The 23731-nt window shown below is 34.8% G+C and overlaps 3 protein-coding genes across 18 annotated transcripts; 2 read left to right on the forward strand and 1 right to left on the reverse strand.

Annotated features, from left to right (window-relative positions):
• Nucleotides 1–977: 977 nt before the first annotated feature.
• LOC147521290 (DAR GTPase 2, mitochondrial-like) lies at nt 978–11724 on the reverse strand. 16 transcript variants are annotated; one of them, XM_086604858.1, is made up of 8 exons: nt 11410–11695; nt 11273–11374; nt 8031–8123; nt 7529–7724; nt 7180–7406; nt 4789–5230; nt 3296–3708; nt 978–3157 (listed from the first exon to the last, which is right to left on the reverse strand). In XM_086604858.1, the coding sequence occupies exons 1-4, from the start codon at nt 11551–11553 to the stop codon at nt 7578–7580; spliced, it is 486 nt and encodes a 161-aa protein (XP_086460984.1). In that variant the 5' UTR covers nt 11554–11695; the 3' UTR covers nt 978–3157; nt 3296–3708; nt 4789–5230; nt 7180–7406; nt 7529–7577. The 16 variants fall into 16 exon arrangements, 10 of the variants coding, with proteins under 10 accessions (XP_086460984.1, XP_086461019.1, XP_086461277.1 ...); XM_086604893.1 differs by adding an exon at nt 6252–6311 and having other exon boundaries at nt 3296–5230; XM_086605151.1 differs by having other exon boundaries at nt 3296–5230; nt 7529–7817; nt 11410–11724.
• Nucleotides 11725–12794: 1070 nt separating this feature from the next.
• Nucleotides 12795–18990, forward strand: LOC147521291 (Spc97 / Spc98 family of spindle pole body (SBP) component). Its single transcript, XM_086605324.1, has 21 exons — nt 12795–13134; nt 13208–13266; nt 13338–13383; nt 13462–13596; nt 13972–14103; nt 14488–14571; nt 14649–14747; nt 14912–15003; nt 15176–15248; nt 15325–15477; nt 15597–15716; nt 15828–15881; nt 16695–16778; nt 16891–16965; nt 17043–17174; nt 17375–17500; nt 17580–17687; nt 17957–18019; nt 18167–18241; nt 18576–18691; nt 18775–18990. Exons 1-21 carry the CDS (start codon nt 13057–13059, stop codon nt 18899–18901), a joined length of 2031 nt encoding a protein of 676 aa, XP_086461450.1. The 5' UTR covers nt 12795–13056; the 3' UTR covers nt 18902–18990.
• Nucleotides 18991–19456: 466 nt separating this feature from the next.
• LOC147521292 (ARM repeat superfamily protein) lies at nt 19457–23429 on the forward strand. The gene is made up of 8 exons (XM_086605388.1): nt 19457–20686; nt 20785–20869; nt 21201–21297; nt 21501–21564; nt 21668–21724; nt 22448–22485; nt 22585–22666; nt 23051–23429. The coding sequence occupies exons 1-8, from the start codon at nt 19643–19645 to the stop codon at nt 23138–23140; spliced, it is 1557 nt and encodes a 518-aa protein (XP_086461514.1). The 5' UTR covers nt 19457–19642; the 3' UTR covers nt 23141–23429.
• Nucleotides 23430–23731: the final 302 nt, after the last annotated feature.

Here is a 23731-nt window from a genome sequence, read left to right on the forward strand (position 1 = left end):
TTCGGGAATTCCGACGCATTTCTTCAAATTTGAAGAATGCGACCACGGATACGTCCACCTAGAGATGCTCTTATTTCGCAAATCAAAAGCCCAACCCGATGAAAAACCCAAAAAGCCAAAAATTTCACAGTAAACAGTCATTCTCTCATATTCTCTTTCCTCATTAATTATGTTAATAAAAAAAAAATAACAATAGATGTAATAGATGAGGAGATCTTCTCAATGACTAGATCTCTCTCTTCCTAATTAATAACGTTTTCTTTTGGAAAATCACTCCAATTAATTGATTGAGTTGTCCTCAATTACTCAAATACAAAAAGAATTAGTAAAAAAAAAAACCCCTCATTCACCTTATAACCATCTAGTATCCTTTCATTTCAATAATTTCTTTATTTACAATTGTAGATCCGTATTAATTTTCACTTTGATCAATCTCAATTACTTATTCACCTAAATTTTGATTATTTTTCAAGTAAGTTAGAGATTAAAATCAATTTTTCCTTTTCTTAAATATTATTTCAATAACTCAATTTAATTCCAAAGTAATCTAGTTTAATATTATTCACCTAACTTGATTTCTTGAAACGACATGATTGTTTTCCTAATGCATTCATAACTTATAGAATTTTGTTGATTGTTCCCATTACTGTCACGTATGCAAAAAAAAGTTTTTTAAAATTAAAATTATTGAAATCATACCTTAGATCGACTATGTCACAAGAAAGTCTAAATGGGATAGCGTTAATATCTATTGAAAATAAATTTTTAAATAAAATTAACTTTGAAAGCTTCATTGATGATTTTGCAGCCAAAAATGTGATAAGGAAAATATTTCGATGATCCAATTTGTGTTGATGGAAGACTAGAAGTGGGCCACATTTCGCAGTTTGCACATGGCCATTTGAAAACTCAGGGACGGCCCTGAACGGGCTAGTGCTAAGTGCAGATAGGTAAATGATATGGCTGAGGCTCATAAATTTCGTATTCTCAGGGGCCACACTTTTGTGGAGATTCTTCCTTCTATTATAGAAAAGATTAATAGAACTTAAAACTTGTAAGGATAATATTCCATAAATTTGCTCCTGGCTCTTTATATGGGATACGGGCAAACATTTGCAGTACAATATATGCAATATTTTCAGTCGCTGATGCCATCCTTAAATACTGCAGTATGTGCAATATGTGCTGATATCTCATAGAAAAAGGAACTGCCATTTGGTATTTGCTTATACCATAGAAATAGGAACCGCCATTTGGTCGTCAAAGCAACGATTCCACCCAGGGAGGATCCAAGCAGCTGGAAGCAAAGAACAGTAGTTTGACGTTACTGAAATTTGAGTTTAGAATATATCAGAGTATCAGACCAATCTGACTTTTTTCTTATTGGTAATGAACTAACGATATATAGGGATTAAGCAGATCAAGCAGTATTTAGACTTTCTAAACCATTATGAAAAGAACAAAACTTCAGTGAAGAAGTCAAGTCCTAGACTCCTAGTGGACATCTTCTGTCAGTGTACATATTCTTAGCAATGATTTCCCGACGTTGAGCCGTATGCCCGTTACACATTCCCCAGTACCGACCTGACTCACATGAAGGGGCAAAAAATTAGCATTTAGGAATTAGGACACAAGAATTCTGACAAAGTAAATATACAAATAACATGTACAAAAGTCCAAAATTAAGTGCATTGAAAGTTAACATGCCTTGAACAATCAAGGCACCAGAAGGAGAGTAAAATTACAGTTTCCCTTCTTTTTCCTTTACATTCAAATTGAACCAAGTCGTACATAATTAACTCCTGGGCGAAACACAACCTCACAGAATGTAAGAAATGATAATAAAACAACCGTACAAACACAACCTCACAGAAAGTAAGAAAAGATAATAAAACAACTGTACGAATAAAAACAAGTTTGAAAAGTGGTTTTATATACAGCAAAAATATATCTGGCTGTACAAAAGTAGTAAAAAAACGACATTAAATCAGTGAAATCACAACAAAAAGTTGCATACCAAATGTCAATCCAGTGTCCCTTAGATACGTATCACTTAAAGGACTATTAAAATTTTAAACATACTAAAGGTTCTTGAAAACAAAAACTTGAGAAAACTGAAACAAAATAGAAAATGATAGAAAAAAATAATAAGAAAAAACATATTTTAGGAAGGTATTACTGATTTGTGACAAAATAATGATGAAATAAAATAACTCCTTAAAGAAATGTTATGAAAAATTCTAGGCCTGCACACAACTCCACATGACTTAGAGAACTTAGAAACAGGGCTAGTGATGCTAAATAAGAGAGCTTATAACTACTGTGAGCATCTACTGTTCTAAAAGAATTTGGGGTTGGTTGGTAGTTAATACTTCCAATCAAAAACCTAAGAAGGTGAAAAGGAAATATTAAAAAAGAAGAAGAAAAGGAATAGAGATGGGAAGCAGAAAAAAACGTTGGAATTCTGGACGCTCTCAATACTTTGCGCCATCAGCCAGGCATCTAGTGGGGGGGGGAGACCCTAATTTCCCATCTAGTGGGGGGGGAGGGAAATCCTAATTGGCTCATCTAGTGGGGGGGTAATATTCGTTAACCCTAAATTCATTAGGATACAACTAAGGAACTTGTGAACAAGAGAAAGAAGGGAGCCAGGGTAGAATAGAGAGGAAGAAGCAGCTTATCCAGGTGAAGGTCGAGGCATGCTTCAGCTTTCCTTTCTCTTCAGATTGAAATTAGTTCAGTTAAAAAAATTAGAAACTTATCTATTGCGACTTACTCAAACTTGATCCATAATGTTCTCATCTCTAAATGAAATATTTATACTGTGTAATACCTGCAGCACCTATTTGCCCAATCTGATGCAAAAAGTTGGCAAGGGCTACCTTACCAACAATAAGAATTTCAACAAGCACTACTGTGATAGTAACTTGAACTGGTCAAAATTCAGTTCTCTAACTTGAGCTTGCAAAAGCTTTAAAAATCTATTAAGGTGTCAGTTTCAACTGGATGCAAATAAATAGTCATAAAATTTTCACTATTAATAAAACAAATTTTCACAATGGTTAAATGAATAATGAAAAAATTATATAACCTCCTTGTTATGGCAATTAAGTTCATAACAAATGCAATTCTGTTCCTGAAAAAGCCTTATCCATTCCTATAAAAATGAATAGGAACCTTATTATGACAATAATTCAATAGTAAATTTTTTAAAACTAACATTATCCATTTACATGACTATTAGAGTATTAGACCATTATTCCTTTACATAATTGATTTGAAGGAATGAAATTACCTGTGTTTGAGAGCAGCACACAAGGTCCAGCTTGTTCAAGACTAATACAACAACATGACGGAAAGATTCTCATGCGTTCATATGCTGTATCTGAAAACATCAACAACAAAATAAAGTGCACATCGCTTTAGAATCAGAGGGAAATTTCGCTGAAATATACCAAATACACAAAGACTTCACCAATAAGAGAACGAGTAGAAAATGGTGATGGGGGTTTGTTATTAACACGAGTGTCTCCAATTTTGAGGGTAAAGTCAACCCAATGTCCAAGATAGAACGAGAAGCTGTGGCCATATGAAGAGTGAACCACGTTGATGTTTTCTCTGCTCCTGCTTTCAGCACTGCAGCCCCCTAACGCCTTGCATGTCTAGTCATTGCCATTTCCCCGGAAAAATACAAATGACTAACAACAGCTGCAAATAATTTTGTCATTAAGCTATGAAATTACAAAATTGTGTTCTTCACTTTTTTGGAACAGAATTATGAAAGTTTCTGTAAACTTTTATTGCCAATACTTTGGGCATTCGTTAGACAATCTGAAGTCATTAAGTAGCTTATATACTAAGTTTTTCGTTTGACATTCAAAAGCTATTATCAGTAGTGTCTGACTTAAAAAACTATAGCAAATAGTTGATTAGTGGTATGATCCTCAAACGCTGTTTCCAGACAGCATATGGCTTTGAAGCAAGTAATATATCAATGGTTTCAAAAAACGGTTTCAAGATGACGAAAAACTAGTTCTAAAGTCAAGGTACATTTGTAGATATTACAGATAAGAGTAATAATAACAAAATTTACAAACATAAACCAAATGTCATAATCCAGCGTTCCCACAAATGACATTTGTCATTTTTTAATTTAAAAAGAATATATCAACGGTTTCATAAAAAATAATAGTAAAGAAAACACATACAAGTAAGGCTTCTAATTTTGAATCATAACAAAAAGTAACAAACCAAATGTTCATACCAGCGTTCCCATAAAGACAATTGTCACTTCAATAAAAATTTATAAACGAAATGTCATACCAGCGTTCCCATAAAGACATTTGTCACTTTAGTAAAAAGTTATAACCCACATGTCATACCAGCGTTCCCATAAAGACATTTTGTTACTTCAATGAAAAATTATAAACCAAATGTCATACCAGCGTTCCCACAAAGACATTTTGTCACTTCAATTAAAGGTTATAAACCAAATGTCATACTTGCGTTCCCATACACATTTATCACTAAAAAACCTTACTGATTTTGAAAAAGACCAAGGGAATCAATATTGATAGGAGAACAAATATTTTATAAATGGCTTTAGTGATTTTGCAACGAAACAATGATGAAAATAAATGCTTAAAAGTCAAAATAACTTTTGGGAAATATAGATAAGGTGGGCAGATTTTTTGGTCGATAGAGGAAAAGAAAATGTTTGTATGAAATAATATAGTTGATATTTGTTAGAGAGAAATAGAAAATACTCAGAAGAAAATATTTAGATACTTCTCTTTCCTTCTCTGTCAACCGTGATTCTGTGAATGTTGAAACCTCCAACGATGGCTGCAAGCATCCCTTTGTTCGCATGCATCTCTCATCCCTTTGTGCACATCTCTCATCTCTCTCACTCTCGTAAAATAGGAGTATATGTCTTCAACAAAACCAAGTGGATCAATCAAGTCACAGCCGCCTATACTAATAATGGGATCTGGCAATACGTCCTCCATTCAACCTCCCCTACAATAATCGTACGAACTTGTAAGATCATCCATTAAAACTCTTTAAATTCGTTTCACAGAATTGTTTTATTAATCATCAACATAAGATTATACTTCGAATCTCCACTTCTGTGAGTTTTGTGAACGTCGGCACTGGCTGCCTTGTACTCATCCACATCCATGATAGTATAGTCTCCCATAGTATTGATAATTTTGGTTTTTTTAGCTTCCTGTAATACAAGACGATCCCATCAAAATAATCCAGCCAATATAAAATTTAAAAAAAAAAAATATGGCAAGAATCTAGTTGAAGAAGGTTGTTAACACATTCAAAACACGCTTCACCCTCTTTCTTCCAATTATAGTGTGTGCACAGAGTTGAGTTTTAAAAACTAACGGCTAGTGAATAGTGACTGTTGGATGGTAAAATAAGGAAAGCCATGTTACTAGCTAGTTTAGCATGGGCAATTTTTTTTAAAACCAATACAGAAAGAAAAATAAATGGTTTCAATAAGAGTGAATAAAAAAAGTTTTGTAACCATTTAAAAGAGTAGTAGGAATAAATAATTATACATAAGCTTTCTAATTTTCAATCATAACAAAATGTTCTAGAGCAAATGTCATTACCAGTTCCCAAACACTTGTTACATGAATAAAAACATTGCAAAGGTTTTATATGTTTTATATAGAAAAATAATTTGTTAAACTCGAAAAAGAAAACTGTAAAATCAAGCTAAATGTCATAATCCAGCGTTCCCATAGACATTTATCACTTAAAAAACATTAGCAAACATTAAAAAAAAGCAAAGGTTTACTGATTTTGAAAAACAAAAGGAGAATCAACATTAACAGGAAAACACAAAATTTGTAAAAAGTTTTAGTGATGGAAAATAAATGCCTGAAAGTAGAAAAATCTTTTGGGAGAATAGAGAGCATGTAGTTTGATATATCTTAATAATGTGTAGTAATATTTGTTAAAATTGCATAGAGAAAATTAATGATTATTACGTAGAAAATTATCATCAACAGAAGTGATTGGTACAAAAGTTGAAGTTTATCTGATTAATAGGGTTGTTTGAAAATTAAACAAAACAAAAAGGAAAACTAAAAAGAAACAGATGGCAATTCAAACTCGGGTGGTTATGGTTTCTTAGAGTTTTTGTTTATATATATTAAGGACCCAGCATGATTATTCTAACACTAACTTCAGCAGTGCATGAAACAACGCAAACAACCACTATGCTAATGTACCTTCGTATGAATTAAATAGACAGAAAAGAAGAAAGCACCAGCACCCTGACAAGATGGAGCCTGAAAATCACACAACAAATAAGGAATAATCGAAGCAAGAGGTAATGGTTTTTGGAATAAGTCACGCAACTTAAATCGTCAAAACGAATATATGAAATAACACTCCCAGATCTTGAACAATTAATCACTAATCACGATGTTTTTTTTACTTTCTGGTTACAACTTACAAAACCTAGTGAAACTACTTTCTGGTTACAACTTACAAAACCTAGTGAAACTGTTGTCACTCTCAAGCTAGGCGAAACTATCTACACTTAACCACTCGGCACTACGTATAAAAATTCTTCGTCACTTAAAGACCCCAGGGGTTAAGATATGAAATATCAAGGTATGGTAGTTACACTTAAAATGACTAAATCATATCTAGCTGTGGTAGTTACATATATAATAACAGGATGCAAGTAGTAAGCAATAAGCAACATTTCATCAACACAAAAGTACTTAAAAACAAAATAGATGTGTAACCAAAAATGCCGCATCAATCAAAGGACATATCACACAATGTTTTATGTATGAAATATACAATATACCTTTTGGTATATTCTCAATTAGTTGATAAGAATCACAGACATATCACACACATGCACCAACAAAAACAAACTTATACATGCGTGCATTTTTTCGTTGTATGCATCCAATATACACATTTCAAGTTTATCTATTGTGACTACTCAAACTTCTCCCTAACGTTCTCATATCTAAATGAAACCATTACACTGTGTAATACCTTCAGTTCTCAATGATGTCAAAAAACAATAAGGTGTCAAAACGTTCTGACTGGATGCAATTACATACAGTTATGAATTTTTAATTTATTAATGAAGCAAATTATCTCAATGGTTGTATTAGTAATTAAAAAAGTACATACCTCCTTGATATTGTCCTTGTTATGGGTTCAAAATGGATATTGTATCAGAGATGATCATCTTTCTTGTGTCTCGCTGAGTCTTCAAGTTTGACATAACAATAATTTTGTTGGCCTCCGTCCCTTACTTTCGAGCAGTTCGTGCAATTGTCATTGTGATGGGCCACTGTACAAGAGACACGCACGTGCCACAGCAGGTGAGCTAGAGTACGTGCAAGGGCAGGTGATGCCTGCAGTTAGGTATAGGTAAAGTTTTATTTTAAGTAAATAAGGTGTTTTAAAAACATGTAATAACATGGGGACACAATTTTTTATTAAAAAAGGGGACGTCCCAAAATTGTGAGAGAAATACCAAAATGAAATCTGTTTCCTGAAATGGCTTCTTCACCCTCTCTCTCTCCTTAATCGCTAAAACACCCATTTCCTTTTCTCCTTTTTACTCTTCTTTCATCAGAAACAACAGCAGTAGCTTCTTCTTTTTGTCCTCCTCTTTGAGTATTAGTCTGGTCTCTAGTAAAAATAGAGCCGCTTCTAATCTTGCCGCATACCTAAACTTAGACAAACTGTATTTCTTATGCACTCCTGTGAGTTTCCTAGTCTCTGCATTCTGATGGAAAGTAGCCATCGCCATTGAGCATTCCCTATATTTAACAGCAACTAATCAGTAAATTTCTCGGTCTAGCACGTACATAGTAAAAAGGAGAATGCTGAAAAAGGAAATAGGGCCATATCCAAAAACTTACAATAGCTCATCTACTGAGTAATTAGTATACCATTCATTGGTCTTACTCCAATGCTTAAACCAATAAATACTACGCTGAGCAGTGTAAAAATAGGTAAAGCATTCCGTGTACCTCAACTAGCCAGTCAAATAGGATAGCCTTCATCTTCTCATTAATATCAAATTGCTGCTCCAAATAGTTTGGCGGGACATAGCCAGAACTCCTCTGCAAAACATAGGAGTAAGTAATCTACCTCAGGCTGCTTTATGTGAAGTGTCAATCAAGTTTAGTCTCATTTGATAGTTTCTAGTATAAAACTCACTCTTTTACACACTTTCACTACAACACACACTGCAACATATCTCACAATACAGCAAAAAGTAAAGTGACTTATAACAAACCCAATTGTGCGTCCTATGTCAGCAGGAGTTTTTAAAACTGTTACTGCCTCAATAAAGAATATTGCTTGTTCATCAGGACCCCCTTACCACGTTCCAGTTACAAGTGGGGATCGTGCACTGTGATTACAATTTGCACAGATAGACCTAGATAAAATGAAAAATGATTTTGAAGATTGTAAAATGTGTTACATTTTATGTTCAGTCTGATATCACGGAATATAGAACTAGAACCAAATATGCTGAGTATTAAAATAGAACTAGAATCAATTACGTGAGTATGATGAGGCTAGAGTGCTTCTGAATAAGGCACACGGATGATGGCTCATATCAAGTGTAGTTTTTTGGGTAATCTGTCATTGTGGAGAACCCTTCAACACTAAAGGAAGGGATCTAAAGATACCTGAGCCTTCCCTGTGAAACAAAGAGGCGGCACCTTCACCCCCACTCAAGCCCTCTCTTTTTCAAATCATTGCCAATGACAATTGTTTTGCACAAACAAGAACTATTATAATGCACAATTCAGACATTGGCTCTATATAGTTTCAATCTAAGGTCACATAAAGCTAGTCAAATATGCATTAAGTAGTAATTTGGATATGAAGAATTTGTATGAAGGACGCCAAAAGTGCTAAATAAGCTTAATGCAACAAAACTGGATTATAATTAATGTACATTCAAAAACGGCAAGTGGATCTGCCAATACGTTCTTCATTTCAACCTCCTGCTATAATAATCCCAATAAGGTGTAAGATCATGCACTAACACTTCATATCCGTTTCACAAAATATTGTCTTAGTTATTTGGGGATATCTATCCATATTTACCATAAAACGATATTTAAATATCTTCTTGTTTGCCATGTTTACGAAAACTCCTTATAATACAGCAAAACTGACCATTAAATCGATCAAAGCACATTTATATTCAAGTTTAGAAAGATAATATTTTGCTCACATCTATTTGTGATATTTAATGAAATTTTGTTATATTTTGGCTTTTGATATTTTCGGTATATATGCCTTAGAAACGATTTTATTTAATATTTGTAGATGTTATATTTCAAATTAAATATAAATAATCCAACGTATCATTTGATATATCAAAAAAAAAATATCCTGTAAACGATTAAATAATAACCAAAAGTTTATATTCAAATGTCAATATTTTGATATATCCAAAATATCATGAATATTTACATGTGAAACAATGTCAAATATATCCAAAGAGGGGATATATCCAAATATATCTAAAATATATCCAGAAATTGAGTATCGATAAATACCCATATCTTTATATTTTTTAAAATACTATGATCCCAATAAGGTGTAAGATCATGCACTAACACTTCATATCCGTTTCACAAAATATTGTCTTAGTTAATCATCAACATATGATTATATATTTTTTTTGAAATATGGACCATACCATAAAATACATATTTTGCAAAACTGATCATTAACTATCGATCAAAAAAATTGCACATTTAATAAATCATTCAACATTTTTTTTAAATTTAGAAAAGAAAGAAATACAAAACTTAAAAAAAAAAAATGATATCTTACATCTAACCCTTGTAAAACTTGGTTTGCGATTAAATTTAGAACCGAAAATAGTAAAGAGAACAAATAATGAGAAACGTATCTCACTTTCACTTGGCGGTGTGATTTGTTATTGGAGGGAACAAGTGAGGGGTGTATCTATATATAGAGGAGGATCAGCCTTATTTTTAAGCGGTGCTGTCTATGGGCTGGGCCCAATCAAAACCGGATAAAAAATAATATATTGATTTGCCCGTGTTTTAAGAAAAACAAAAGGTAATTTAATTGGGAATCAACAATGGGAATTTTTTTCCAAGTTGGCTAAGTCAACCCAATTCCAATAACACTTCACACACATATTTTTTTCCAAACTTTTTAGTGTCCCGTTTGAATATATACTTAAATTTGGTTGGACTGATTAAACTTGATTGGATTGATTAAATTTGATTAGGTTGAAGATTAGGTTTTTAAACTTGATTGGGGTAAAATATTGGGTTAATTAAACTTGAGTTCAAGTTTGCCCAAACTTAATGAAGTCGTTTCGAGTTTGAGTTTGGATTAATTAAGTGGAAGTTAATTTTTAAAATGAACATTGTGACAAACAAACCAAATTTTTTAAGTCTAAACGACCCAGCCATGTCGCCCAAGAGAGAGTCCCTAAACGACTCTGTCATGTTGTCCTGAGACTACTCAAATGACCCCGCCAAATCGTATAACTAAAAACCCGATAATTTTGTTTTAAACGACACGCCAGAATCGCTTGAGTGTACACTCAAACGACATAGTAAGACCATTTGAGTGTACACTCAAACAACCCAAAAGTTTCATTATAGCGAAACCGGTTGGATTGGTTATTGGGCCTGGGCTTTGATGGCAAACCTATAATATATATTTTTTTGGGTTGGCCAATCCAATTTGATGAGTGCTAAATACAGGACCCAAAAAAAATAGGTGCACGCTTTCTGTACTACCAATCTACCATAAACCAATAGTGTTGTTATCCGCCGGTATGGATTTGAGTGTGGGCTTTAGATTTGGGTTGGGCTTCAACGAATTTATATTTATTTGTCTAAGGGACCTAGCCTCTGCGGCTTTGTATTGAATCACTTTCTCTTTCTCTACTCCACAAGGTGCATAATTTAGTGTGAGAATTGAGATTGTGCTCTTCACCACAATTCATCCAAACATTACACAAATTAATAGCAATAAATAAAACTATAATTACTGAATAGCAGTGGGAAAGTGAGCGTAGCAAGGATAGGAAATGAGAGGAAGAGGAAAATGAAGAGAATGGTGGAGAACAAAGAGAGTCAAAAGAGGAAAATGCCTTATCCACTCCTGAAAATGAATAAGAATACTTAGAACAAAAAAACATGTAGATTATCCTTATATATACACAATGCCTTTACAGAAATTGATAAAGGAATTTAATTACCTTTGTTTGAGACCGGCCTGCAAGGTCCATCTTGTTTAAGACTACGATACGATGAGACAATGGAAATTTTCTCATGTGTTCATATGCTGAAGAAATTGGTATCTGAAAACAATAAGAGAAAGAGGTGTAGTAGTTACTCGTGCGTCTCTAACTTCGAAGGTAATGTCGACCAAAGGAATTCTTTCAAATATAGCACGAGAAGCTGCGGCCATATGAGGAGTGAACCAAGTTAATTTTTTTTCTGCACCTGCTTTCATCACTGCCGCCCCCACTCCTTGCATATCTATTCATTGCCATTTTCCCGGGAAAACTCAAATAATATGAACATCTTCAAACTTTCAAACTTTAATGGGCCGAACAGAGCATACGCCACGGGCCATTAGTCAAAACATATATTAGGCCGATAGGACAGAATAGGGATTAATTTAGTTTCTAGTTTGGGTTTGCAGATACTTATGCCTTAAAGGACTAATTAGGTTGACCAATGCTGAATATTACTCTCATTTAAGTTTTTATCAGTTAAATTAAAATCTCATTCGACTTCTCAAATTTGTTTTTTACCACCTCAATACACTCACATTTTATGTTATGACTAATATAAGAATATCCATTTAGTTCATATTGTATACATGTATAGTGATATTTGGAAAAATACTTCGGTCCTCAGCGCTTAGGACCGAAGTGTGTCCAAAGCGGATGAAGACCACACATTTGGTATTTTTTGGTTTTTTTTTTTTTTTATTTTTTTGAAGACTTTTTGTGTGAAAATGTTGATGTGGATACCAAATGTGTGGTCCTTAGTCGCATTAGACGCACTTCGATCCTAAGCGCTGAGGACCGAAGCTTTTATCTGATATTTGTATGTTTGTTGGACACATATATACTGGTGTGTGCATGTGTGGTAGTAGTGTTTGCATGTTTGCTGCACACATGCATAATAGTGTGCGCATATATGTGGTATACACATGCATAATGATGTTTGTATGTATATCGATAAAAATCATAATCAAATGAGCAGAGTGAAAGTTATGGGACGGGGGGGGGGTATATGGCAAATATGTGATTTGGTTGGTTTTTGTCCGTCTATCTATCCTCATTTTTTTTTTTTTTTTTTTCTTCGTCTCCTCTCATTTTCCACTATCCACTCTCCACGCCTTTCTCCCTATTCCTCTCTGACCACGCCCCCACTACTATGCACTATATAAGCTGGTATTAATAAAAAATAATTTGATAACGTCAACCCAAAAATGTCCTTACAGTTAAATTATTAATCAAGTGAGCAGAGCGAATGATATGGGCATAGGGGGGGTATGCGGATAAAAATGTGTTTGGTTGGTTTTGTCTGTCTATCCTCGTTTTTTCTCTTCTCTTCTCTTCGTCCCTCTCCACGCATTCTCAATCTCCACTCCTCCCTCTCCCTCTCTGCTCACGCCCCCACTACTTAGCAGTATACTAGTGATAAATGCTGATGTCAGTCCGTTTTTGTCAAAAACCGTAATTATTGGTCAACCAGAAACAGGCCTAAAACCGAAATTATTAATCATGTTTGGGCATAAATTTATGTAGTCAAAAGAGAACCCAAGGGCCCAACAATTAAGCCTTTTTATTTGCATTTTCATTCCTTTTTCAAAAACAAAGATCTGCCGACCTGTAGCGTTTAAGAGCTCTTTCAGTGAATGTTGAGTGTTCGCTGCCGGCATTTAATTTGCAGGTGGTTGAATTAAAACTGGAGTATTGTCGGAGGTTAAAACTCAATTTAACACGGTTGCAGTACTCAATTTAACATGGAAAATTCTACTTCGTGCCCTTCAACTCCTCGATGGAACATTGAACGACCATTTCTCACTGGTCATTTTCACCAGGTTTGAATTTTATCTTGCCATCAAAAAATTAAATAAAAAAAATCATCTTTATGCTCACAAGAATTTGTTTCAGGAAATAAAACATTCTTCTCAACACACACACTATAAAGGCTATTCTAGCGAAACATTCAGGTATACAGTTTAACTCAGTTTATGTAAAAAAAAGTTATCTTTACTTATACATTTTTCATTTATTATAACAGTCCTGGTTCGAAAAGTCCCATTGGATGTTACCATGCTTCTGTTCAAGTAAGTTGTTAATCCTCATTTTCATAATGTCGATTGTACTACTACGATTTTGTACATTCAGAATGAAATTTTATGTAGGAGCTCTTAATGATTGATGATCTCCTTTCTGCATTGGTTGGAATCGAGGGGAGATACACTTCAATTAAAAGAGTTAGTGGGAAGGATGGTCGTTTTAAGTTCCAGGTTGACGCGTCTATGGACCTAGCATTACAGGTAAGAAGACTCTTTCTTGTGCATCTAATATATAACAAATGATTTAGTTAAGATTGGTCTGATACTTGTAAAACCAGCTGTGGTCTTAGTAAGGCTGACTTGGTGTAGTAAAAAGCATAGTGAAAGATGGGTGTGTTGGTTTGTGGTACTCATATAACTGGAAAGCTGATATGTCAAAAGTTGAAAAAATTAATACAAAATAGATTGCTTGAATGTTAATTGACATGTGTTGGATACATTGGTGATTGCTTCGTCATATTGGTCGTTATCTTCAATTCATTAAAATAGTGACCATCAATATGCATCAAGTTTCATTTGATTTGGGTTCCTAAAAGTCATTCCTTGTTTTGAACTGATTATAACGTACCCTTGCAGGAGTTGGCAAAGAGGATATTTCCTTTGTGTGAGAACTTTTTGTTGATGAATCAGTTTGTTGAATCAAGGTCGCAATTTAAGAACGGCCTGGTCAATCATGCCTTTGCTGCTGCACTGAGGGCACTTCTTTTAGTAGGTTTGATTGTGTTTGAAGTCATTTATTATTACTTGGAACACTATATTTTCTCTATACTTTTACTGAATGATTGATATTATTGATTAGTCTCATTAACTACTTGATTGTGTTTATTTTGTTTTATTTCCATTAAGTTTCTCAGTAGGTTTTCCTCACATTTTTTCCAAGTCCTGTTGGTCTGCCACAAACCCTAGGTCTAAAAATTTGGTAGTCATCTTCTTTTCTATTTGCTTGATATCAGGCCCACAAACCTCTTGTTGATGATTACTGTCCCGTGCAACTGATGCAAGTCAAATTGGTTTCTTTTGAACTTCAGTTTCCAACACTTCTTGATATATTATTCATAAATAATATTAACCTTGGAGAAATTTCTTTATCAGGATTACCAGGCCATGGTGGCGCAACTCGAACATCAATTCCGACTTGGAAGACTTTCTATACAAGGACTCTGGTTTTTCTGTCAGGTTAAGTTGGTTCGAAATTTACACCATGTGCATTTGTTTCCCAGCTAGCAGCTGATGCCCCTTTACCATTTTTACAGCCCTTGATGGGGTCTATGCAAGCTTTGTCGTCTGTAATACAGAAGTCTTCAGGGGAAAACTTTGCTGGCTCTGCAGTGCTTAATCTATTGCAAAGTCAGGTGAAACATTTTGTTCTTGGTAACTAATTTGATCTGAGGAAGAAGATTAGGCTGAAATATCACCCATATTGTTTTATTTATTCTTTCATTTAAACATGGAGTCCTCTGATCTTTCCCACTCTTTCAAATTTTGAATTTATCATTGTGGCTTTCGCCAATTTCAGGCTAAGGCCATGTCTGGTGATCATGTGGTGAGATCATTGTTGGAGAAGATGACGGAATCTGCGAGTTCCGCATATCTTAGCATTCTAGAAAGGTAGTTGTTTATGAGAAACTGATACTCCCGCAAGGCCATACATCATCATAATTGTTATGGCTGCTTTTGGTTTTTGATGTGGCACAAACATGTTGAGTTGTGGTTTTGAGTGCTTCTTCAATATTGTTTGACTGAATGGTGCATGACTTAAACAAATGAAGTTAATGTGTAGATGGGTCTACGAAGGTGTGATTGATGATCCTTATGACGAATTCTTCATTGCTGAAAACAAATCACTCCAGAAGGTATTCAAAGTTTCCCTATTGTTGTGATCCCCTGGAGCATGCATATTAGATGCTTATATGGTTTACATTTTACTAGGAGGCTCTTGTTCAAGATTATGATGCCAAGTATTGGCAACAGAGATATAGCCTCAAAGAGGATATTCCTAGCTTCCTTTCAAATGCTGCAGAGTCAATATTAATCACAGGCAAATATTTAAATGTCATGAGGGAATGTGGACATAATGCACAGGTATATACGTTTTCCTTTTTCTGTCCTTCTCATTATGTAGTACTAAATTTTCAGATGACCTTTCTCAATCATTATACAAGTGTTTAAGTACATGTTACTGACAGGATCACTTTTGATAGGTTCCTGTGTCAGACAATTCAAAGCTGACCAATTTTGGAACAAATCATCATTATCTTGAGTGCATAAAAGTTGCTTATGACTTTGCTAGTGGTGAACTCTTGAATCTAATAAAGGAAAAGGTATATCCAGTTTCTGTTACTTCAACCTTTGTTAGGTTATTGTTTACATGACCTCTCTCTTTATTAGTGTCAATCCAAATGATGATCGGTCTGGTTGTTATATTGGTGCAGTATGATCTCATGGGAAAGCTGCGATCATTAAAGCGCTATTTGCTTCTTGATCAGGTATGTATGAATCAAAATATTTAAATATGGGATTGAAAAGTGATATTTGTTTGTTCCATTTGTTATATATACTTCAGTTATTTTTAGAATATTTCTGCTAGCCACATTATTTTTTTATCGTGGATTTGTTCTTTAATTAATGAAAATCATTTTAGTATCTGTCCATAAATTTTTTCAATTCTTATTCATCAGATTATCTTAGATTTTTGTAAAGGTTGTCCACCCTATCTAGTCCTAACACATCTCTACATATAAAATAAATACGAAAAACCACTATGGGGTTGTCTTTTTTTTTTTGATTGGCAAGCCTGTTTTAAATGAGATCAGTAACTCTTTTAGAGGGTTAAGGCAGACCCACACCGGTTACATTGAAGGACCCTAGCCCGAAGGCTCATCAACCCCGAAGGGTCTCGCCGATGAAAAAATGTGTGGGGTTGTCTTGCTTGTATGATACACCCAAGCGAGTTACAGTAAACCTTGGATAGACTTTTGAAGAGTGCCAGAGTCGGGTTGCGGTACCCTCTGACTTTGACTTTGGTTACTCTAACCATCAAATGTTATGTTTTTTTGCCTGTTTTTGCCAACCACCATTCCATAGAAATGACGGATTTAGTGAGAGACTTAACGGATCTAGATCCCCTACTATGGGCCACATATAAGGCATTAGAAAGGGTAGCATAAGAATACCAGAATGAATTCTTAAAGTTAAATCGGAATCCCCCAGCTCCACTCTTACATGACCAATTACCTTATCATATCTTTTCAGTTGTTACCATATCCTACCTTTGACTGTTATTTTCATCTATTTCACAGGGTGATTTTCTGGTTCATTTTATGGATATAGCTCGAGAAGAGCTTGCTAAAAGGCTTGATGAGATTTCTGTCGAGAAGTTACAGGTTCGGCTTACTTCATTTTTGCTAATTATGTTTTCATAGGCAATTCTTGTTAATACAGTTGTATATCGAATGGACAACTTAGTTCTAATTTTTCTTTTAAATGGTAAATTAGTCTCTCCTGGAACTTGCTTTGCGGACCACAGCTGCTGCAGCAGATCCTTGTCACGAGGACCTCACGTGTTGTGTGGTAAAAGACTACCCTATAACATTTTTTGCGTGTTTGGTATGGCATCCAGTTTCATTGATTTCTGTCTAATTTTGCAGGAAAGATCCTCACTGCTTAAAAGGTTGAGCACCCTCAAAGATCTTGATGTCAATAGACCTGTTTCAGATAGTAATGGTTTAGAAGAGCCAATAAGCGTTACTGGCCTGGAAACGTTTTCTTTAATTTACAAGGTTTTTAATTAATCTTTCGGTCTCTCTTGTCTTTTTTCAACGTGAAACCTGTTATCCCTTTGGTAAACCATAGTGTCTCATAACCCCTCTTTAAAATCTATGTGACAGATACTTGGAATTTCTGGTTTTTATGATCTTAATTTTAACTTATTTATTTTTCTTTGTGTATAACTGTATATGGTTCTTGGATGATGATGCAGGTTCAATGGCCCCTGTCCCTCATTATCTCAAGAAAGGCCCTCACAAAATATCAGTTGATTTTCCGCTTCTTGTTCCATTGTGAACATGTGAACCGCCAGCTATGTGGGGCGTGGCAAAATCATCAGGTATGGCTCTGGCATAATCACTCAGCTCAGTCAGAAGACCTAATATCTGTTTGTATTTAATATAAGTATAATTTTGCAGGGAGTTCGTGCCCTTAAAACACGGGGAACTGGTATTACCCGGTCATCACTGCTTTGTCGCAGCATGCTTAAATTTATTAATAGTCTTCTCCACTATTTGACCTTTGAGGTGAGATTTATTTCTCTCTTTCGTATGCTGTTTTTGAGTGATTACACCAGGAGAACCTATAGTTGGTCGAAAAGTACTGTCACGTTGTTCATTGGATTTGGTAAAGCAATGATTGGTTTTTATCCGCTGTGCTTTTTGCTATTATGGTGAAGCCATACTTCATGGCTCTGGTCCTGAAACAAATGTCTGTTTTTATATAGAGAAATTGGGCGATCAAAGTGAGTTTTCAATGTTTTTGCGCATTTACTTTAACTTTCTCTTGTTTTCAGGTTCTTGAACCGAATTGGCATGTGATGCATTGTAAACTACAAACTGCAAAGAGCATAGATGAGGTTTGATTTTGTTCCTATCAAGTGCCGGTCATAACCCCACCCCCCTCTCGTTACCTTGTTAAACTTGTGTCTGCTAATAGCTTAGGATTGTATACTTGTCGTTCCAAACCAATGTCTGTCATCTAGTAATGATATTTTTTGTGGCAGGTTATCCGATGCCATGATTTCTTCCTTGAAAAGTGTCTGAAAGAATGTCTGCTTCTTTTGCCTGAAGTTCTCAAGGTCAGTCATGTGATATGTACCCTGCTGTGTATATAATCAAATTCGTTCAGACAAATATATTCGAGTCCTTTGTGTATTTGTGCTTCTTGTAAGAAATGAACTAGTTCCCTCCCAACTGTTTCAGCTTTACACGTTTACCTGTAATTTTTTTAATATCAAATCCACCTGGTTCTAACAGAAACCAAAGGAAAAGTAGATGCATTCGCTAGTGCTAATGGATCTCTACGAATGCCTATGTAATCAACTCCAGGGCAATACTATAATTCTGTAGTAAATTTCACATAGCAGGTATTTTGACATTGTTGTAGTTCTCACACAAAGGTTTTCAATGCAGAAGGTGGAGAAGCTGAAGTCAATATGCCTTCAATATGCAGCAGCCACGCAGTGGCTGATTTCATCATCCATAGAAATGAGTTCTGGGACTGCAACAACTGATAGTGATTCTGTCTTGTAAGCCAGTCAAATGAACTAGTACACTTACGTTTCCAGTTAGATTATTTAATCTTTTTCTACCCTGACCCATGTCTTTGCAGGAAATTCGAGAGAGAATTCAATTTTGAGCTTCAGACCCTGGAACCCATCTTGAACAGCTATTCTCAAGCTGAGCCTTATCTGAAGCATCTTGCCCAGTGGATTCTTGGCGTTAAAGATGATCACTAACAAGTCTTTCCGTTTCCGTTTCAAGTTTGTTCTGTGATGATTTTTGTTTTTTGTGCAATTAGTGTATTATATATACTAGCATCATGCCATGGAAGAATCCTAACGCAGGTGAGCCCATTAATCTTTTTTTTTTTTTTTTTTTTTTTTTTTTCAAAATTTACAATCAAATTGAAATTACAAATTTTCCCCTAAAAAATAATAATAAATAAATGCAAAATTACCAAACTATCCCTGTATGTAGACCTTTACCTATGATGTCACAATTGATAAAAACTATATTTAAAAGAGCACAATTACCATTTTGCCTCTCAAAATAACAAATAACAAAAAAGGACTCTCTACAACCGGGTACAGAGATTATCTCTGTAACTGTGTTATCTTGCCATTGATCCAAATCCGAGATGTGTGTGTATGCGCTGAGATACGAAATGTGTGTGTGGTATAGAGATCAATCTCTGTACCCGGTTATAGAGGAACCGGCCTCAACAAAAAAAACTTCAAAATTACGACTTTGGCTTTGCCTGAAAATACTATTCATCAACCCCCATTTTTTTCTATACAGTAAAAATACTATGGGTGAAATATATTTTTCAAATTGAATCATCAAATTCACTGCAAATTTATCAAGGCCCCAGGCCCAGGCCCATTAACTCGTATATAAAAACTGAATCCTCTTCACTGTCACTCTAGGGTTGAACCATTTTCCACATCTCCAAAAAAAAAATTCACAGACCTGAAAAAATGGAGCCAGAAAATAAACGAAAAAGAGAAGAACAAGACCAACACTTAACAAACGGGACGACCAAAAACGAAATCGAAATCGATTTCTCACTCCTGGAAGCAGTCGAAGTAGTCGATCTCCGTACCCTAAAGAAACTAGTCTTATCCTTGGAACGACGCATTCGTGACAACATAGAAGCTCGACTTAAATACAACGACCAACCAGAAAAATTTGCTGATTCCGAAATCGAACTCCACGAAGAAATCGAAAAGCTTAAACTACTTGCAGGTGCACCTGAACTTTACCCAGAACTAGTTAATTTAAACACTGTTTCATCCATTGTAGAATTACTAAACCATAAGAATACTGACATTGGTATAGATGTAGTTGCATTGTTGCAAGATTTAACTGATGAAGATGTTTTAGAAGATAATGATGAGCCAGCTAGGATTTTGGTTGAATCGTTAATTGAAAATAATGTTTTGGAATTACTCGTTTCGTTACTTGGTAAATTATCTGACACTGATCCTGATGAAATGTCTGCGATTTATAATATACTTTCGACTATTGAAAATGTTATTGAGGTGAAACCGGGTGTGGCGGAGTTGGTTTGCGAGAGGACTAATTTGTTAAAGTGGTTGTTGAAGAAGATTAAGGTTAGGGAGTTTGATAGTAATAAGCAGTATGCGTCGGAGATATTGGCCATATTGTTGCAGAATAGTGTTGGGAATCAGAAGAAGTTAGGTGGGATGAATGGGGTGGATAGTTTGTTACAAGCGGTTGCGCCGTATAAGAGTAGGGATCCCAAGAGTACGGATGAGGAGGAAATGGTGGAGAATTTGTTTGATTGTTTGTGTTGTTTGTTAATGCCGGTGGAGAATAAGGAGAGGTTTTTGAAAGCGGAAGGTGTTGAGTTGATGATTATTATTATGAAGCAGAAGAAGTTGGCTTATGGGTCCGCAATTAGAGCTCTTGATTTTGCTATGACCAAGTATCCGCCTGCTTGTGAGCGCTTCGTTGATGTTATGGGGTTGAAGACTGCGTTTGCCGCTTTCATGGGTAAGGCAAGTTCCTTTCCTTTTCACCTCCTCACCTCTTGGTTTCATCATCCTTAATTATGTTTGATTGGGTAAAATTACTAAAATGTAACTCTTTTGTTCAGATTCCTATGAGCAAGAAGAATAAAAAGGAAAGCTACCAAGAGGAACTAGAAGAGCGCCTCATATCTCTTGTTGGATCATTATTTGGTAAGAAGGCAAACTATCCTCAGTGTTTGTGTACTACTAACTGTGTCTTTCGTTGGGCCTTGTGTTTCAGTTCATGCTCTTTTATTGTACCATGGATATTTAACTACAAATCTCTAGTGTGGTCACTATCCAAATTAATATAATGATCACTTTTGCATAGTTTCAAGTTAAAAATATGTGTTTTATGGATGGCCCCTTGTAGTTGCATAATTAGTCAGACTAGTTGAGTTTCTGTCTATATCCATCATCACTCTCACCATAGTGCTATAGAGTGATTGGTATCTTAAAATGAGGTTATAAATTGGTATCTTTGGTAATTAACCCAACGCAGGTGGTGTTTTGAGGCAATCAAGAAGAGATAGATTGTTAAGTAAGTTTGTTGAAAATGAATGTGAAAAGATAGACAGGCTCATGGAACTTTATACAAGGTAATAATTCAGACCATTTCATTATTTTTTTTTTGCTTACCAAACTGAAACTGCATTCTTGAATGTCTCATACTTCATCATTGTTAGCAGTATTTCACAGATCATATGTCATCCATTTGATTTTGAAAAAATATATAAATATTACTATCTGTTTTGGCAATCATAAAGACTACTAATCAATGTCATTGTTTTTATTGTGTAAGATACTCGGATCGAGTTAAAGCAGCAACTGAACGAATGAATCATCTTGAATATGATGATCTAGAGGTTAGTCCTGTCCATTAATCATTTTTCCTAAAATCAGTATCATTATTGGATCCAAAATTTTCGTTAACAGTTTAATGATTTTGTTATATTGTGTGATTGGTAGATGGATGAAGAGGAGCTCTACAACCGAAAACTAGAATCTGGTCTGTACACTCTTCAGGTAGTCTTTATATTCTGTTGATATTATCGTCTTCAGTGTAAACTATGGGCCAATAGTTTGAATTGATGTATTGAGTTGCTCTGCTAGAAATGAGAAATTATTCTAATGTAGAAGATAAGTAGGGCGTATCTTTGGTCCACCCAAAAGTTAGCTACTGATGTGTGTGTATTTATTGTTTTCTTAACCTTAATAGCTGTTTGTATAGTCTGTCAGAGTCATAGTTATAAAGGAGGCTGTTATGCCTTTATCATATCGTGTGTTGGGTTTTCTTTATTTCTTTTTAAGCGTCTGTGTTGTACAGACATTTTTCTTAAGATACAAAAGATTTATTACTGCCAGCAGAGTCGCAAATAAATGTATGAATGCTCTACCCAAATTACAAATGGAAAAAAGAGAAAGAATGAACAATGATGAACTTCTATGTATTGTATGTGTTCTAGAACAAATAATTTCTGGAAATATGTGGAAAAAAAATTAGAGGGTATGATTGATCATAATTTAATAATAAAATTACAAGTGGTGATGTGTTAACACGTCTTTTGACTTGTGCCATCGCCTTATTTTGACTTGGTAAAAGTCTTAGAGAGAATTACTTCCTTCTTATGTAGAGAACGGGAGTGATGTTGAGTTTGATTCCCTCTTCTCTATTGTTCAATATTTTTACTGTTCTTTAATTTGTTTTGCTTTCTGATTTTAAATCGTCCTGAACTTTGATACCTGCAGTTGATCGCTGTCATTCTTGGTTACCTTTGGTCATCTGAGTAAGTGTCATCATTTTCGAGTTTTGTTTAGGGAAAGAGCTGTATTTGAGGATCGTTGCTTCTCTGGCTTTAATTGTTTGAACCTATTGCACATTGCAGTCACACTCTAATAAAAGGGAGAATTGAACTACTATTGAGACAGTTAAAACTGACTACTAAAAATGTCAAAGATATACTCCAGGTAATGTTTTGCGTAACTTGTCTGCTGTATACCAATGTTTAGCATATTGACTGTTCATCTTCAGAACAACATTTTCTTATTGTTAATCTTTACCCTGTCTAAAGCCTAAACCATGTTCAATCACTTCAATGGTTTACAATTAAGTTGTAGTCATATCTATTTCTGAGATAGGGGAATAGGCTTTGATAAACTGTTAGACACGAGTAATTTGTTTTAACTTACGCTTCTTTGTAGTTGATCTGTGGTTTTTCTTTCTTTGTTGTCTATGCTAATATACTTTTGGAAGAGGAGTAAATATAGTTAAAGTTGCTACATTCTGAAATAAAGAGATTAACTGACTTGAAGTCTTTCGGCTAAAATTTAACTTATCAATGTTTGCTGCAGGAATATCATGATAACATTGGGGACCTTGATGGACCAGAAGAGAAGGAACGTGAACAGGCTAAGATCCAAAAGTTCATTGCAGCATTTTGAATGTTGAAGGATCTTGAAATGATTTCTGAACGAGAAGTGCACATATGAGTTATTATGTGATTACCTGAGCCTATTTTGTCTTTAAAGGTTGAGCCAGTTAATGCTCCTCAGTTGGTGGCTTTTGGGCAGTGACAGTTATGAAGATATATCTGGCCCACATAATTTCCCATTTGTAGAAGCCAGTGCAATTGTTTGTTTGTACATTATGTCACTCTACACAAACTGCTAAACTCCTCTTGTTTTGAAGGATATATGAGTTCAGTTAACTGTGTTGTGAGCTTTTTGAACATTCCCCTTCCCCGTCTAATTTTCTATTCCAGTGTATTGTACTGTTGTTTTTTCTTCTGGAAACCAAATCAGGTCTTATGCATCTGCTAAGTATATTCATTTTTTATTTCTAATAGAAAAGTCTCATTATATTTGGTCAATATAAAAGAATATGTTGTTCATCACTTCATCAAATCTCCCAAAAAGTGGGAACACACGCAGAGAGAGTTTACATAATGGGAGGGGTCTAGCCTTATATGGACATATATTAGAAAAACACATAAACAAATTCATGATTTTTAAGATATTTCTAAGTTTTAGATT

This window comes from Coptis chinensis, chromosome 1 (genome assembly GCF_015680905.1).
Source record: "Coptis chinensis isolate HL-2020 chromosome 1, ASM1568090v1, whole genome shotgun sequence".
Taxonomy (NCBI): domain Eukaryota; kingdom Viridiplantae; phylum Streptophyta; class Magnoliopsida; order Ranunculales; family Ranunculaceae; genus Coptis; species Coptis chinensis.

Coding starts and splice junctions, on each gene's coding strand:
- LOC147521290 (XM_086605116.1), bottom strand. CDS start 11,553: ATGCAAGGAGTGGGGGCGGCAGTGATGAAAGCAGGTGCAGAAAAAAAA. Junction 11,375..11,409: donor TCGAAGTTAGAGACGCACGA/GTAACTACTACA, acceptor TATTGTTTTCAG/ATACCAATTTCTTCAGCATA. Junction 7,725..8,030: donor TATTTGACTGGCTAGTTGAG/GTACACGGAATG, acceptor GTCTAAGTTTAG/GTATGCGGCAAGATTAGAAG.
- LOC147521291 (XM_086605324.1), top strand. CDS start 13,057: ATGGAAAATTCTACTTCGTGCCCTTCAACTCCTCGATGGAACATTGAA. Junction 13,135..13,207: donor TCACTGGTCATTTTCACCAG/GTTTGAATTTTA, acceptor AATTTGTTTCAG/GAAATAAAACATTCTTCTCA. Junction 13,267..13,337: donor TATTCTAGCGAAACATTCAG/GTATACAGTTTA, acceptor TTATTATAACAG/TCCTGGTTCGAAAAGTCCCA.
- LOC147521292 (XM_086605388.1), top strand. CDS start 19,643: ATGGAGCCAGAAAATAAACGAAAAAGAGAAGAACAAGACCAACACTTA. Junction 21,725..22,447: donor CTGGTCTGTACACTCTTCAG/GTAGTCTTTATA, acceptor TGATACCTGCAG/TTGATCGCTGTCATTCTTGG. Junction 22,667..23,050: donor ATGTCAAAGATATACTCCAG/GTAATGTTTTGC, acceptor TGTTTGCTGCAG/GAATATCATGATAACATTGG.